Source organism: Elephas maximus, chromosome 8 (genome assembly GCF_024166365.1).
Source record: "Elephas maximus indicus isolate mEleMax1 chromosome 8, mEleMax1 primary haplotype, whole genome shotgun sequence".
In the NCBI taxonomy this organism is placed as follows: domain Eukaryota; kingdom Metazoa; phylum Chordata; class Mammalia; order Proboscidea; family Elephantidae; genus Elephas; species Elephas maximus.
Window position 1 is genome coordinate 42219262 of NC_064826.1, and position 16006 is coordinate 42235267.

General features: G+C 31.5%; 2 protein-coding genes across 2 annotated transcripts in view; one reads left to right on the top strand and one right to left on the bottom strand.

Annotated features, from left to right (window-relative positions):
- Positions 1-16006, top strand: part of COG5 (component of oligomeric golgi complex 5) — a 317777-nt gene that overhangs the window by 60731 nt on the left and 241040 nt on the right. The window lies entirely within an intron of this gene.
- On the bottom strand, positions 11267-14302 carry GPR22 (G protein-coupled receptor 22). Its single transcript, XM_049893489.1, has 2 exons — positions 14250-14302; positions 11267-12593 (listed from the first exon to the last, which is right to left on the bottom strand). The coding sequence occupies exon 2, from the start codon at positions 12566-12568 to the stop codon at positions 11267-11269; it is 1302 nt and encodes a 433-aa protein (XP_049749446.1). The 5' UTR covers positions 12569-12593; positions 14250-14302.

Sequence of the window (16006 nt, forward strand, 5' to 3'; positions counted from 1 at the left end):
CCCCGTTGCTCTTTGTTTGTACTTCTTATTATAGTTATGTTTTGCTTTATGATATTATGTTGGCACATCTGTCCTATCTCCACCACTTTTGTAAGCCATATAACTCCAAACCATTTATGAAATACATTTGGGGACATAAAGGCCAAATACTCTCATAATGGACCATTTAAAAGTACTTTTATAATTTTTTAATGCTTGTAAAATAACAACCTTGTTTAGATGGTAGCTAGGATTTTATGATTACTATTGTTTGACAATTTAGTCCGGGTATTTTGTGATCCTGTTGCATATGTTATTGATTAAGTTTTTAGAAACATTTATATAGGCTGAGAAGTTAGTTGTGCTATAAAACCAGTAAGCATATTTGTTAACATAAATGGTACTGATAGAAGAATACTGTATTTAAAGTAAAAGTGTCTTATAGCTTATTTCCTGTATTTAACAACAGTGATAAAATATTTGTATGGTGTCTTTTATCATGTAAGTGAGAATACAGTTTTTTCCTGTTAGCTTTTATTGTATCCATTCAAACTGTATCTTTGAATTATGGGTAGAAAGCAGATATTTTAATGAGGATCATAAATTTCTGGCAGTACAGATTTTTCTTAAAATTCGTTGATGAAAATTCAGTTCTTTAGCTTATCATTTCAGAATTTGTTAACAGCCACCTCTGTGCAAGGTTGGGGCGGCCTTCTCCAGATGTTAGCCTTTCCCTTAGCGCAGGTAGCTATTCAAGGTTATGGTTATGCCCTTAATCATTTCTCTGCCAATTATTTTTTCCAGAATTTTGTTGAGAGAATATTTATGGAAGAGTTCTGAAGGCTAATCAATCCAGAATCTATCCTTGGATTAAGTCAGAATAGTAGAGGGTTTTATTCTTGGACACATTATATTACTCATTCCTATATAATTCTTTTTATTAAATTTCCCTTCAGTTTGACGTTATTATTGTGAATTGAGGAAATTGTAAGAACCAACCTATCTTAGTTATCTAGTGCTCCTATGACAGAAATACCACAAGTGGATGGCTTTAACAAACAGTTTATTCTCTCACAGTCCAGTAGGCTAGAAGTCTGAATTCAGGGCACCAGCTAGAGGGAAAGGCTTTCTCTCTCTGTTGTTTCTGGAGGAAGGTCCTTGTCATCAATCTTCTTTTGATCTAGGAGCTTCTCAGTACAGGGACCCCCAGATCCAAAGGACATGCTGTGCTCCTGGTGCTCCTTTCTTGGTTGTGTGAGGTCCCTATGTCTCTCTGCTTGTTTCTCTCTTTTGTGTTTCAAAAGAGATTGGTTTAAGACACAGCCTAATCTTGTAGATTGAGTCCTGCCTCATTAACATAACTGCCTCTAATCCCACCTCATTAACATCATAGAGATAGGATTTATAACATAGGAAAATCACATCAGATGACAAAATGGTAGACATTCACAACAATATTGGGAATCATGGCCTAGCTAAGTTGGCACACATTTTTTTGGGAACACATTTCAATCCATAACACAACCTTATGAGACTTCTGTAATTGTGTAGCCATTTTTGTACATTGAGGGACATAAGAATCAATCATATGAGACTTGGCTTGTCCTTAGTGTTGTTTTTGAAGACCAGGACTTTGAACCAGTTCATTCCGGTTTGAACCCCTGCTGAGAATTTGTATTCCCACTCCAGATATACTGAATTAGAATCTACAGTTTACCAAGGTCCCCAGGTGATTCTTACGTATAATAAATTTTGAGAACCACTGCTCAACTAGTGGTTCCCCGAATTAGTCACTAACCAGCAGCATTAGCATCGCCCAAAAGCCTGTTAGAAATGCAGATTCTCAGCATGGATTCAAACTGGAATGAACTCAGTTCAAAGCCCTGTGGAAAACATTGTTTCTATGTTATATACTTTCTGAGAAGACCCATGAGAGACATTGGACTGAGTGCCAGGAATAGTTTGTACTTCTGCTGAACAGCTGAAGGATGCTATGGATGCTAAAAGTCATGCAACCAACCCCTCTTCCCTTTTTGAATTATCTAATAGAAAGCCTAGGGAAGAATTTATGGTTCATTTCTTGCAAGAATGCAGGGCTTAATGATAAGGATTTTGCATTTTTATTTCACATCAGGGTTTCTTATTTTTTACAATTCTTTTCACCCTCCTTGCCCTAATTTTATTACTTATTTTCTCATTTAGTTTAATTGTATCTAATATTGTATGCTTTTTAAAGTTGTCTTATATTTCCTTAGAATAAGGCAGGGCATAAGTAAGTAAAATTATATGTAACATTTACCAGTTTTGTTTCCCTACTTTCCTTCTAACACTGAAGATAGCTTTCAGTTTTAAACTCTTTTGAGGGTCTTATTAAATTTGTAAATGTTTGCTCTAGGAAAAACACACACATTAATATGTCCATAAAAAATTGCATACAAGTTTAGAGGATCTATGAGACTCCAGAAAGCCCTGTATCAAAATCATTGTTATTTATCTGTAATATATTATTTGACAAGTCTTTTTGTAAGATGGCTGTATCCAACCATCTGAATGGTTATCTTTATATATTTAAGTTGTATTCAGTAGTAGCCCATTTTCAATTCTGAGTTGTCATAGGTTGGTTTTATGGTTCAATTGATGAAAATGTAAAAAAGTAAGAGAGTTACAACAGAAGATAATATCAAAGTAGTTGGAATGAATTTTTCATGAAAGGGTTGATAAGAAATGTTTCTAGGGTAGTGTTTCATCAGTAACATTTGAGGTATTCAGCAAGCATTAGTGTTGTTTAAACTGTTATAAAACAGAATAGGCAATTAAATTAAAGATATGAATATATCAAAGAGTAGTAGAATATTTCATAAATATTTTTGATGGCATAACAAAGGAAAAATGTTTGACTCTATCTAACTTGAGTGACATCTGTTTAAAAGATATACAAAATGCAGTTTTTCGGTATTTTCACTGCAAATTTATTTTAGAAGTAATTCGTGTCCTCCATGCACAGTATTATATTTTAATATAAATTTTGTATTGAAATGAGCAAAAATGTTCTACTACTTAATTTCTGTTCAGGATGAGATAATTTAAGACAAACAGTAGCTGTGGAATTTTATGCAGGTAGTCCCCAACTTATGACAAGGTTCTGTTTTGGGGACTCCGTTGTAAGCTGGTTCTGACATAAGTCGAATACCTAATTTTTTTTTTAGTTTTCAATACTGTTACCTTTTATTATCAGTATCTTTGTAAATCTGATCTTAAATATTTGTCTTTGGGAGTTGGAAATATTATATATCAACTTACAGATATATTTTAATATACACATACATACATAAAAAAAATACACAAATCATAAAAATTTACCCTGACAAGAAGAGGTAGATGACGTTGGCATTTTGTCAGTTGTGGTAATAACTCCACTTGTAGAAGGTTCTGGATCACCTGGATTATCCCAGGAATGGGGATGGCGTTTCTAGGCAGAAGATTAGTGAGTGTTGCGTGTATGGTCTTTTCCTGGTAACATCTCACTGTTCCTGAATCTGTCTATAAACTTTAGCAAAGCGATTGGTGTTTGGTTCCATGTTTCAAGCAACTGAAGCCCCCGATTTAGTTTAACAAACCTCCAGCTAATCCTTTCGCTGCAAAATTTTTTGAAACTTCCCTCCTCCTCTTTTTTCTTTCTTCAGCATTTCTTTCCTCTTCAAAATCCATTAAGTCCTGTTCTGTCAGTTCCCCTTCTGTGTGATCTGTGAGCTGTTCAACATCAGTGATACCAAGTTCTAAATTCAGCGTTCTTGCCACATGGACAATTTTTCCACCAATCTCTCTCATCATATTATACTGATCAAATGCTTGGAGCATGTTCATAAAACTCAGTAATTTTTTTCATATCCCCTGCATGCACTTTCCCATCTCTTCCTCCCAGGAAGATGCGGTGTTCCAGATACACTGATGGTCTTCAGTGCAGTTCGTCATAACTCAAATACGTTGTAAGTTGGGGACTACCTGTAATTAAGAATTTGAGTGAAGTAAAAGTAAATAACACTTTATAGTGTCATGTTCCAAGTTTGGTGCCATTTTATCTTCTGAGTGGGTATGATTTTAAAAGAAAAATTTGTTTAGATAACTTCTTTTAATAAACTAAAACTTTAGTCTTGAGGAAACTATTGTCCTACTGAATTGTAATATGTAGAATCCAACAAAAATTTTATTAGTTAAAATGAAGTAAATTTTAAATATTTTTCTTCAAGAAGGCAGCATGGCCTGAATTGAGTTCAGAGCTGCTTCTGTATCTTTTTATTTGTTAGTTATCAGAATGTCATTTTGGCACACAGTCTGTCTTCCAGTATCAAAAACAGTGGTTCTTAAAGTTTAGCACACCATCCTGGAGTATTTACTGATGTATAGATTTTTCAAGGCTTCATTCCCAGAGATTTCTGATTTAGTAAGACTGAGGTAGGGCCCCACAACTTGGCATTTTAAACAAGCACAATAGGGGATTTTGATATAGGTGGGCTTTGTTTTGAGAAACACTCTTCTAAACAACATACAATAGGGTCAGAAGTTTAAAAGTTGTTCATTTTCAATTCCACTAGTATTTACTGATTAGTACATATATGTTCCTTTTTTTTGAAGCTTTATAAAAGATTATATTACAGATTGTTAGTGTATTGTATGAATTTCAGACATTTTATAAAGTTAAGTAGCTATAGTTTACTAGCATTTTATGGATTATAAGAAGTGATAGGTGTAAAAAAATTTAACAGCAAAAGAAAAAGGCAGTAAAAGTTTTAAGGTTTTAGAAGAAAACTTTTGTAAGTGTGTAAATTTGATTTTTACGTTTCAGCTGTCCTGAGGTGTTAAGAGTGAAATATGTGTTTTTATATCTTTACTTCTTCTCTATCCCATCAATAAAGAATATATTTTTTGACACGGGATTGTGTTTAATATTACTGACTGATATATATATATATATATATACATATATATGAATATATAAATATGTGTGTGTGTATATATATATCTCACTTCTACAGTCTAGGTTTAATATGGCCAGAACTCTCATTTTTTAGCAGTAACATTAAAAGATTTATATTAAATTAAAAAAAATTATTGTGCATCCACTATTTGTATAGTATGTCCACAACTGTCTGCGTATCATCCTCTCTGCTACTTTTTATTTTCATTCTGAAAAATTGATGGATGTGCTCTGACAGTCTGCCCTGCTTAATAACCTCTCAGAAACATACAACATATTGCGTTCGTGGAAGCAGGATGAAGAAAATGATCCCAATCCCAGACTGACTTCAGCTCTCCTCCCTTATCTTACTTATTGCTTGATAGTGTTTGATAGTGGTAGGGAGTTGATGTTGATGGCAGTTACTGGAATGACAACACTTTTTACCACTTGCTGGTGGAAGTACAAAGCTATCGTGCTTGAAAGGCGTGGATGTAGCTTGTAGAGAGGTCTGTTAAAAAATGTGAATAGTAAGGTAGGACTATTTAGTATTATTTCTACGTGTTATTTTACTATGAGCAAGGAGAGAAATAATATTGTATTTCAGTATTATTATTGTTCAGCTTTTTCAATTGCAAAGATGAGTGTTCTTTAAAAGATGATAGCTTTCATATTAGTGATGGGCCCAATTTTCTTGTTTCTACATCTCAATACCATTCTGTTCCTAACATCTATGAATTGTTCTAATACTCCAATATTTAATTTAATTCTACTTATTATGCAATAGATGTTTTTATACCTTGAATCTGTTGAGTCAGTCAACTGGAGTTTCTTTTTTAAAAATTTCTTTTTATTGTTTCGAACGCATTTTAGAGAAAGGTCAAACTTTAAATAAAATAGCTATTAGTTTTTTTCTGTGAACTCTAACCCACAATTCTGTATTCTCTTTATATTTCTTTAAGAGCTCAGCATCTGTGAGTATCTTAGGTCTTTTTCCTGCCATTATCTCCAGGTTTTATTATCTCCTTATTTTCCTCTTTTATAATATGACCTGAGCTTTTTATCTCATGTTTAGCTTTGAGTTCACTGTAGTTGCTGTGTCTCTTCCTTTAGGGGGCTTACATTCAGAAGGAGTACATACAAGTGCCTATCTCTAAACTGTAAAGAAAATCATCTCCAAAAGTTTCCTTTAGTTTTTTAATTCTCATTTTATTTAGTAGAGGGGAAGAAAAGCAATGTATTATGGTTTTTTCCTTGCCTCTTCCTTCTATTCAGAAAAATTACCTTCTGCTTCATTCGCATTTGCTAAGTTGCCTTTTTTCAAGATGATCTTGAAATACAGCTTGAAGTTGTTTGATTATAATAGAAAAAAGGATTAATTATTTGATCTTTTATTAATACTATCTTTTGTAAATATTATATGTTTTAAAAACTTATTTATTTTTTAAATTTATTTTTATGTAGACATTAAAAAAGAATGAAAGATATACAGGCAGTCTCCAGGTTATAAACGTCCAACTTACGTGCAACCTGTAGGTATGAGCCAACCTCCGTAAGGCCTGTTATATTAAAAACTGGAGATACATATGGTGGTTCGTAACAACAAACAGATGCTCCTTTGCGATGTACATCAAAACATTATTATTCTATTACTATGTTAAAGATGATTTAGTGAATCTTTAATGTTTTTATGCATAGAAAGGTACACTATATATTAAGGCAAACATTTGACTAACTGATGTTAGATACGAGCCATACCTAACTGTTCCAACTTACATGGAAAATCGATTTAGGAATGGAACGCTTTTCGTAAATCCGGGGACTGCCTGTATGTAAAAATAATGATTTGGATGGATGTTCCTAATGAATTGATTAGGAGTAAGAAAAAAAAAAAGTGATATTTGTATTTTTTTTACTTTATATACCCTGGCATTTTCCCATTAAATGTTTATAATTCTTTGTAATTACAAAAAACTATTAGGGAAGAAAATATTTGTGTGTAATGGAAAAACTGAATAAACCAATGTGCTAAATATGAAGTAGATAATTTAAAGCAACAATTTGAAATGTTGGTTTTGAATATCGTTTCTGACAGCTAGAATATTCTTGAATAATGTTATTTTTTTGTACTTAAATTTTCTGCTTTGCCAAAAATTATTTTTTGTTTTTGCCCTTATTATCCATGTGGTTTACGCAAAGCATGATTAAATAACTCTTAGATCATTGGGGATAATCTGGTTTCTTATGGTCCTTCTTATAGTTATTATTTTTGATTCTTTAGTCTCTTACACCAGTGTCCTTCTAGTCATTTGGCAAACCCTACCAATTCTGCCTTCATGTTTCCTGTTGCAGTGTAGTCTTTGCCAAGTTATTGCCATCACATTTTGCCATAACTTTCGGTACCTATCAAGATTATGGCAGTAGCCTCCCATCTCCTGTGCCTTACTCAACCAATTCTTTCTACATTTTGCTCTTCTATTAATTTTTCTGAAGCTCATTTCTAATTACACTATTTTCTTGCTCAGATTTTTCAGTCTGGCATTTAAGGCCTTTCTTTTTACCTTATGGCACCAATTTAACTTTTGGGATCAATTTCTCACTTTCATATTACTTTCTTTCTAAAGAGAACAATTTGCTGTTCCCAGAATATACCAGAATAGCTTTCCTCAACAATGCTTTGTTTATGCTGTTCTTGAATCTAATAGAATCACTTTCTTGTTAAATCTCTTAATGACTTTACTCTTTTATTTTACCACATTCTACTTTCTTTTACAGACATTGCCATACTTTTAAAATACCTTTATTCTAGTTTTTAAGCCCTCGAGGCTAATGACACTGTTTTATGTAATTCAAAGTATCTTACATAATGTCTTCTACATTGTAAGAATTCAAATGTTAATTCAGTTACAAAGCTTACTTAATTGTATAATCATAAAATGTAGTAAAACTGAAAGTATATTGACTTTGAAAAGCAGCTTTGAAATTTCTTTGTGAAATAAAACTCTAGTAGTGGGCTGCTTTCTTATAAATTTAGGTTTTCACCTTTAAATCTAATCTTAGTTAAATGAAGAGTCTGATTTTTAATGTTCAGAAAAATGAGATTTTGTTATAATTTTATTCGGGGGATGAAAAAATAGACCACATACTTAAAAGTAGATTTACCAGTGGTAAGAAGTACAGAATTAGTTTGGATGGCATTTGATTAAAAAGCATAATTGTAAATAATTCAGTTTTTATAATAAGTTTGTACATCCATTGGATAGTAATTGATAGAATACTTAATCCCTTTAATTAGCAAACAAAATAAAAAAGCAAACAAAAATTTGCATACTTCGTTGAGACCGTCTTTAAGTGGTTTTAAAAATAATAGTTCTTATTTCTGTTTTTCAATGGACTGACCCAATTAACTATATAGAAATTTATATCTATGTCTATGATCTGTAGCACATGGGTTGAAAAATATTGAGTTTTTGGAAGGATCTCATGTCAAGTAGTTTATTGTTGCCTCTATGGCTTTTATATTTTTAATTTTCATTTTAACAGGAAAAGTGAACAATTACACTTTTTTCTGGTTAAAATTCTTTGAATTGAACTGAAAAATTTACACATTGGCACAAAAACCACCATGAGGAAAATAAAAGTAACTCACCTTTTCATAGAACTAACATTTAGTAAAGAAAAGCTGTCTAAGCTTCTCATTCTCTGTTTTAAACAGGTCAGTAATTGCAAACATATTTGTGACTTGTTTTTAAAAATGGAGTTTTTAACACATAAATATTATTTTGGTTTACATATTATGTACTATTTAACACATTAAAAAGCTATTAAAAGTTTTCTGATAAGTATAAATTTTCTTTGTTGTGAATCAGTGAATGCATTTTTGTATGCCAGAAAGATTAGCCATTGCCCATTGCCCATCGAGTCAGTTCCAACCCATAGTGACCCTATAGAACAGAGGAAAACTGCCCCATGAGGTTGCCAAAGCTGTAATCTTTACAGAAGCAGACTGCTATATATCTTTCTCCTGAGGAACCGCTGGTATGGTTTGAACCACTGACCTTTTGGTTAGCAGCCGAGTGCTTTAACCATTGTGCCATCAGGGCTCCTTGAAAGATTGTTACAGGTGGGTGAAAATACTTGTTAATTGCCAGCTCCAATGTTGAGTGTAGAAATATAATGGTTTAGAGAGCAACATTATAATAATTGCTCTTTATTTTCATTTTGTTAGATTTCTCATCATGGAGGGCATGAAAGCAGTTAGGTAAATATATTACCAATCTGTGTTTTTAAACTGAATTTTTTGGCATGCTTATAGACTTGAAGATTAAAAATATTTAAAGCATAAGTAAAGACTTTTATTAATATTAACAATAAAAAGTCTAATTTTTATTTAAAAAATTATTGAGATTATATAAAACAAAATGTGAAAAATTTTAATTTTATGCTTGGGGATCCAAGTTTAAAATTGTCTTTTTAAAATTTTTAATGAGGATATTAGGAGATACTCTGTGCCAAATATATTTATGCAATAAAAATTTTCTTAATACCTTTATTTATGAAGTGCTAATTTCTCTTCAGAGTTTCAAAAAATAAGCTTTGCTGGCTTACGCTACGTTTTGTCAAATTGAAGCCTTTCTTTAATTCTGTAGAACAGTAGAAAATAAGGCAGAAGAAAACTGGGCCTTTGCAAAGATTTGAGATTATTGTTAACATTATCAGAAAGAAATCACTACTTAATTTGCTATGTAACCTCAGTGGATTCAAGCTATTGCCTCACGCTTACTTCCCAAGGATTTAGGGTATTCGGTAAATGAGATTGGATGAATCTCATTTATTTACGTTAAAGTCATATATTATTGTGTTGTTTGGCATAAAACTTTTATTCATCTAAAACTGAGTTCCTGTTTGATTTAGTGAGTACAGTATTAAAAAGCAGAATACAAAGTAGTCAAGTTAACCTAATTTTAAGGTAGCAAGTATTTGTCTATTTTGAGCAACTTATTGCTAATGTTCTGATATAGTGATATTAGCACTCACTTGATAGGTTATTAGATTGTAACAGTTGAAAAACTTGTTTAATATAAGATTCCCAATCCTGAGAATCTACAGTTAGGATTAGTAATTTTATAGTTTTCCAACATGATTTGAGGATTGGAGAGAAAATGTTTAAAGTTAAATTAAGTGGCGTAGAACAGAAAAAGTGACAAGATTTACTCATTTTCAGAATGGAAATTAATTTTCAGAGTGGAAATAAAATAGAACTACTATATTCTGCAGCACTTTGGATTATGATAGTGTAGGAACATTGTATAAATTGTATTACTGTAAAGTTGCTATTATCTAAAATTAGAAGCTGTTGGCTTTGTTAGGTTTTTCTTCAATGATAGAGTCTTTTTTGTTTGTTTTTTATTTTCACATTCAGATATAGATAGTTATCTTCTGTTTTACAAAAAGGCTGATTTGGATAAAGTTGGGAACTCTGTTCATTTTAATGCACTAATTTTTACTGGTATACTGTATTACCCGAGACCATTTGGCTTAGACTGAAGCAAAGTGAGAAAGGAAGATAGACTTGTTTAGTTTTCTTCCTTCTCTATTGTTGGTTTATTTGGATATTATAGGCATAGTCCCCTTGATCTTAGAAAATCAAGCATTTTTTCATAGTAAACTTGATTTAAAAAATTGCCCTATTTTTGGTGTACATTAACAAGTTTGTTTATTATCTGTTTCTTGAATTTTAGAATTCTGATAAATCCTAAAACTTTCTACATTAAAAAAATATATGTTTCACACATAATTTTTTTTGATGCATCAGATATTATAGCTAGTAGACTATATCAGAAAACAATGTAGTGGTACAGAAAATCCTGGATTGTGTTAATTGCTTTAAAGCCTATAATTTTGGTTTTTATATTCAAATTCGATTTCCATTGTCATCGTATAAATATACCTGTAGTTAGTGACTTAGAAACAATGCACTTTATAAAAAAAAATCAAGGATACCTGTGTCAGTTACATTTTAAAGTTATACCCTATTTTAAGGCTATGTATTTATTCTTTAGAAAATATGACTTACATTAATATCTTCTGATGGACATAATATTGACAAAATATACACACGATGTTACTTCAACAAACTGCCATGCAACAAATACATTAAGTAATGAAGAAATTGAATATATATGACCAAATCTAATTGACATTTACATTGAAAATCTACAAGATAACCAATACTTAAAAATTTTTTTTCTTATATTTGGCAGTAATTTTATTTTTTACAATTTTAATTTAAAACTCATCTGAATGTGATTTTGGTGAAACTTTGAGTTTACTCTAGTCCGTGACAACCTGAGGTACTAAACATTTCTCTCTGATTTCACTATCTTCAAAGGTAAATTTTTTGTTCCTTTTAGGATCTATCCATGAATTATGTATTACAGCATTATTAGGCATGGGATCAGCTTCCACTATAGAAACAACTCGCTTTTTCATTTTACTTTTCAAGACCTTTTGAAATTTTTGTCTAGTGAATGCATATAATAGAGGGTGAAATATAGTTGTTCCATAAGCCATGACTAGAAAACACAATCTTAATTTTACCAAAAGGTCACTTGGGCCTAAACATAAAATGGTGGTATTTAAAACAGAAATTGGTGTCCAGCAGAGAAGAAATGTAGAAATAATCAATAAAGACATTCTGAAGACTCTTTTTTGCCTTTCTCTTCGTTCACGGTGTCGTTTCACAGCTCGCCGCAGGGCAATTATTACAGAAACTGAAGTTCTTACACCAAAGACTACATTTCTCCCACTACTGCTTTGTGACATGTCTGTAGTCTCATGTTGCGTGGTTAGGGAAATTGTCTTTTTCTTTCTTGCCTTCTTCTTCTGCCCTGCTGAAAATCTTGTGCCTATTCGAATATTAAGAGCCTGCAGTATTTTGGTGTACGTGATTAACATTACGATGACAGTGAAAAAGAATATAGGGATCTGTACTAGCAGATGGTAATACATTCCCAGTTCAGTGTAGTATTCATTTGTACTGACACACAAAAGTGTCTTGTTTTCCCATGTATTTCCACTTTGAAGACTGAAGAAATTGACCTCAATAAAGGGGATCAGGAATGAGAAAAATGAAAAAATCCATATGGATATCATTAACATTACAGCTCTGCCCATTGTCAGAATTCGGTTTGCAGGTTTTACAGAGATGTCATATCTGTCCAAAGTGATAGCAAAAACGTTGATTGCTGTTGAGACACTTGCAAAAGATACACAGGCCTCATGGAAACAGCAGATGAGAGCAGTGTTACTCTCCAATGAAAGCAGAAGGATAACTATAGTTAGAGGAATACATCCCACGCAAATTATTACATCAAGTACATGAAGATTCATTGTAATAATGTTACTGACAGAGTTGATTAAGTTGGATTTCATGCAGTAAAGTACCAATACGGTGAGGTTGCTGCCAAGTCCCAATACAATTTCTAACATAAGAAATCCGGTGAGAGACACTTGAAAGCTTAACGGATATGATAGTGGTTGGTACATATTGGTATTGATGTCATCAATGTCATCTCGCACTGTAATGTTAGATTCAGACTGCATGTTGACTTCCAGAATGGGAAAAAAACACATTCTTTTGGAGCGGTTGGTGTTTTTCCTAGAAAGTGAAATAGAATAAACTATTTGATATTTGGCAATTTAAATGACTTGTATAAAATGTGTAAAATCTTTTTTGTTGTGTACCTAATAAAAGCAGCAAGTTTAAGTTTTAAGTTTGTAACTATGAATGGAAAATTAAGAAACATCAAGATTGTATTGTTTTGATGTAAAAGGAAATTGGGTTTTATTTTTGAAGAAATATCTGGGGATTATTCCTATATAATGCAAAATTATGTAGCACAGTAAAAAGGGTTTCCTTATTTGGGTTCTTCAAGCTTATTATTTGAGGTAAAGTATATTTTTGTATAATAAAATTACCCAGTATGCAAAAGTAATTTTAACCCAAGTGTTTTAAAATTTCATTTTAAAATGTTGTGAGTAGGTGGGAAATAAAAGCTATTTTAATATGTTCTAGCATAATTAGTGTAGGTGTAATTATCCCTGTGAGATTTCAACTGAACAGGACAAGTGTTTATTTAAACTGATAGATGCTACAGAGCACCACTTTGTTTTAAACTGTTTTGTCCATGTTCTTTGTTGAAACTCATATTCGGAAGTCAGCAACATGCTTGGAGTATGTTTGGAGTTATTTCCCACAGAAATAGGCAAAGACGAGTGTTTCATATATGGCAGTGAAAATGGTTATTGAATTTTATACTCGACAAACTTAAAAAGTTAGAAGACAAGGGAAAGTATATTAAAGTAAAAAGAAGCCACAAAGCTTGGAAAAAGAGCAGTAATCACTGTTATGAATGATTTTATTTCTGTGACCATACCCTTTTATATTTTGTGGAAGGAGAAAATTGAAATTTAATATCATATTGAGAAATAGCTTCTTTTTGAAGTGGTTTAACAGAATATATCAGTTGATTTTATTTCTTTAAACAGAGTTTTTGAAGTAAAAAATGAAATTGTAGGGAAAAGGAGTATCTGAAGTTCATTTTTTGAGAAAGCTTTTTAAGTTATACATTACTTGTGAAACCTTTGTATAAATTACCCAGTGTATAATTTTGAAGAAAATTAAAAAAAAAAAAAAAAACAAACTCTTTAGCTCATTGATGCAAATCTATATTTTAATATATAGGGGTTTAGCATAATTTGTAAAAATAATGTCTGATTCTTCAGACATTAAAATGTCAGTAATCAGTATGTTCAGCTTAAAATATGAAATCATACAACCAACTATATTTCACATTTCAAGTACAGCATTTTGATTGCAAATTCATACTCAAATATAAATTATAAAAGCTAATTTTCAAATTTCATGTTAACCTTTTACTTGATTACAACCTTTGACAAATTTTAGGATAGAGTTTTCTTTATACATGTGATTTTGGGGATTAATATTTCAGACACACAAATGATAATGTTATTACTCTATATAAAACATTACTAGAGGCATATTTATTCACGTAAGTGATGCTCTTAGCTAAAACCAAAAGCCTATAAAAAAAATGGAAAATTTTAAGTGCCAGATTTTCTGAACTGTCAGATTAAAATCAGGTCTTTGTCATATCAGTTAGATTTACAATTAAATAAAACAGAAATGTCAAGTTAGATGATAATTAAGAAAAATGCATTTCCTCTAGAGAAAAGCTCTTTTCTTTTGTAAATGTTAAACGGTGTGGTGGGGTGCATGCATTTTCTGACCTACCTGTTTGCTGTTGCCTTATGGGCCTTTTGGCTCACTATGACAGTTTTTCACAAATTGATACGGATGCCATTGCCAGATTTTTGATATGAGTTTTCACCTGACAATGGCGAAGTAGCAGATTTTATTTCATGTCTTGTAGCAATTCTTTCATTTTTCTTTCCAATACTTCAGCTGCATGAATTGTGAGATTTAGTTGGCTGATGCGTTTCTAAAGACCAGTACATAATATTTAGGTTTGTTTTGCTTTAAAAAGTCACGACCAAGAGCAGCCTTCCTCAAATGATAGGAATTATGTTTCCCTTTGAAGGCATATATGATAGTGTCTCTTTGTATTCCAGGATATGTGAAAACCAAAAAGGAAACATAAGGTTTCTAGCTTCTAAAATGTATTTAGACATCCTCTCATAAATTACAACTGTAAATAGCAGTCCTCATTATTTTGAAATGATTTTTTGATCACATAACTTGCTTTTTATGATAAATCCAGTCCATGTTCTTTTGATTGAAAACCACCTGCTATTTAATTTGGTTTGCTTTCATTAGAAGAGGATACATAATTGGTCGTAAAACTCAGATGGAAAAAATCCGTTAGTCGTATCAATTGATACAAATATCTGAATAGTGCAGAAAACACTTGCTAAAGCTTCATTTAGCTTGCTGATAAAGTATGTACATTCTCCTTTTGGAAATTCATGTTTCGTGTTTCTTCAAGAATCAGTAGCTTCAATAATTCTGGTTATGTTAAAGTATAAAATGCTCACCATTTTTTTTTTCAGGGTTTTACAGTTATATTGTTTTTCTTTTTGTGGCTGTTTTCTCTAGCATCTTCTTAGGATATCATTGATTTGTTATATTCCAGCTGTAATGTAGATCTCGTCCCTGGTTTTAACTCCTTAATTTCTTAAAGTCATGTATTACAAGAATATCCTGCAGTTCGTGGCTCAGACAGCTAGGAAGATGCTCGGTCAGTTGCATTCTTCATAATGTCAGTTGTAAATGCAGTATTAGCTGCCGTGGGCCCTTGTGAAAAAGAAAAAAAAAAGTTAAGAAATAGGATACCTAATAATTTCCAATTAATTAAAAAAGTTACTTTAATTTTATTTAAAACCATATGGTGTTCGTTATCAAAATAAACAAGCTGTATTATTAGAGCCAGAACCATAGGCATAAAATTACAGATTTCTTTAAAGAAAATACTCCTTTTTCCTAATTAAGAATTATGTATATAATCTTATCAAACAGAGTTAACATTACAAATATAACCATGAGAGAAAAGCTGTATTCTTTGAACTAATTTCTGCTCTCATTTTAGAAGCTAACCTGTATTTTCAGAGATTATAAGCAATTAGCATACACTAAATATACTGTCATTCCTTCTTTGTAATAAATTTAACAGCATTTCCTGCTGTAAGAATATTGTAGCTTGCTTAATTATTACCACATGGTTTGAATTTTAACTGATTAAAACAGATTCCATGATAAGATACTCTAAATTTCCATTGATAAATTGTTCATGTGGTTGAAATGTAAAAGGCAATACAAAAATGTAACTATGGATTGAATAATTTTCAATGAACATGACCAATAATAAACTTATCTGGAAACTGAGTAATAAATCATAACTAAATAGTGAACCTGGTTCTCCTAAGAAATATAAGTATTTTTTTAACACTTGAGAAACTTTAAGAATATTTAGTATGTCTGAAATGATTTAAAAGCTGATGTCTTCATAGTGAATTAACAAAGAATATTCTTCG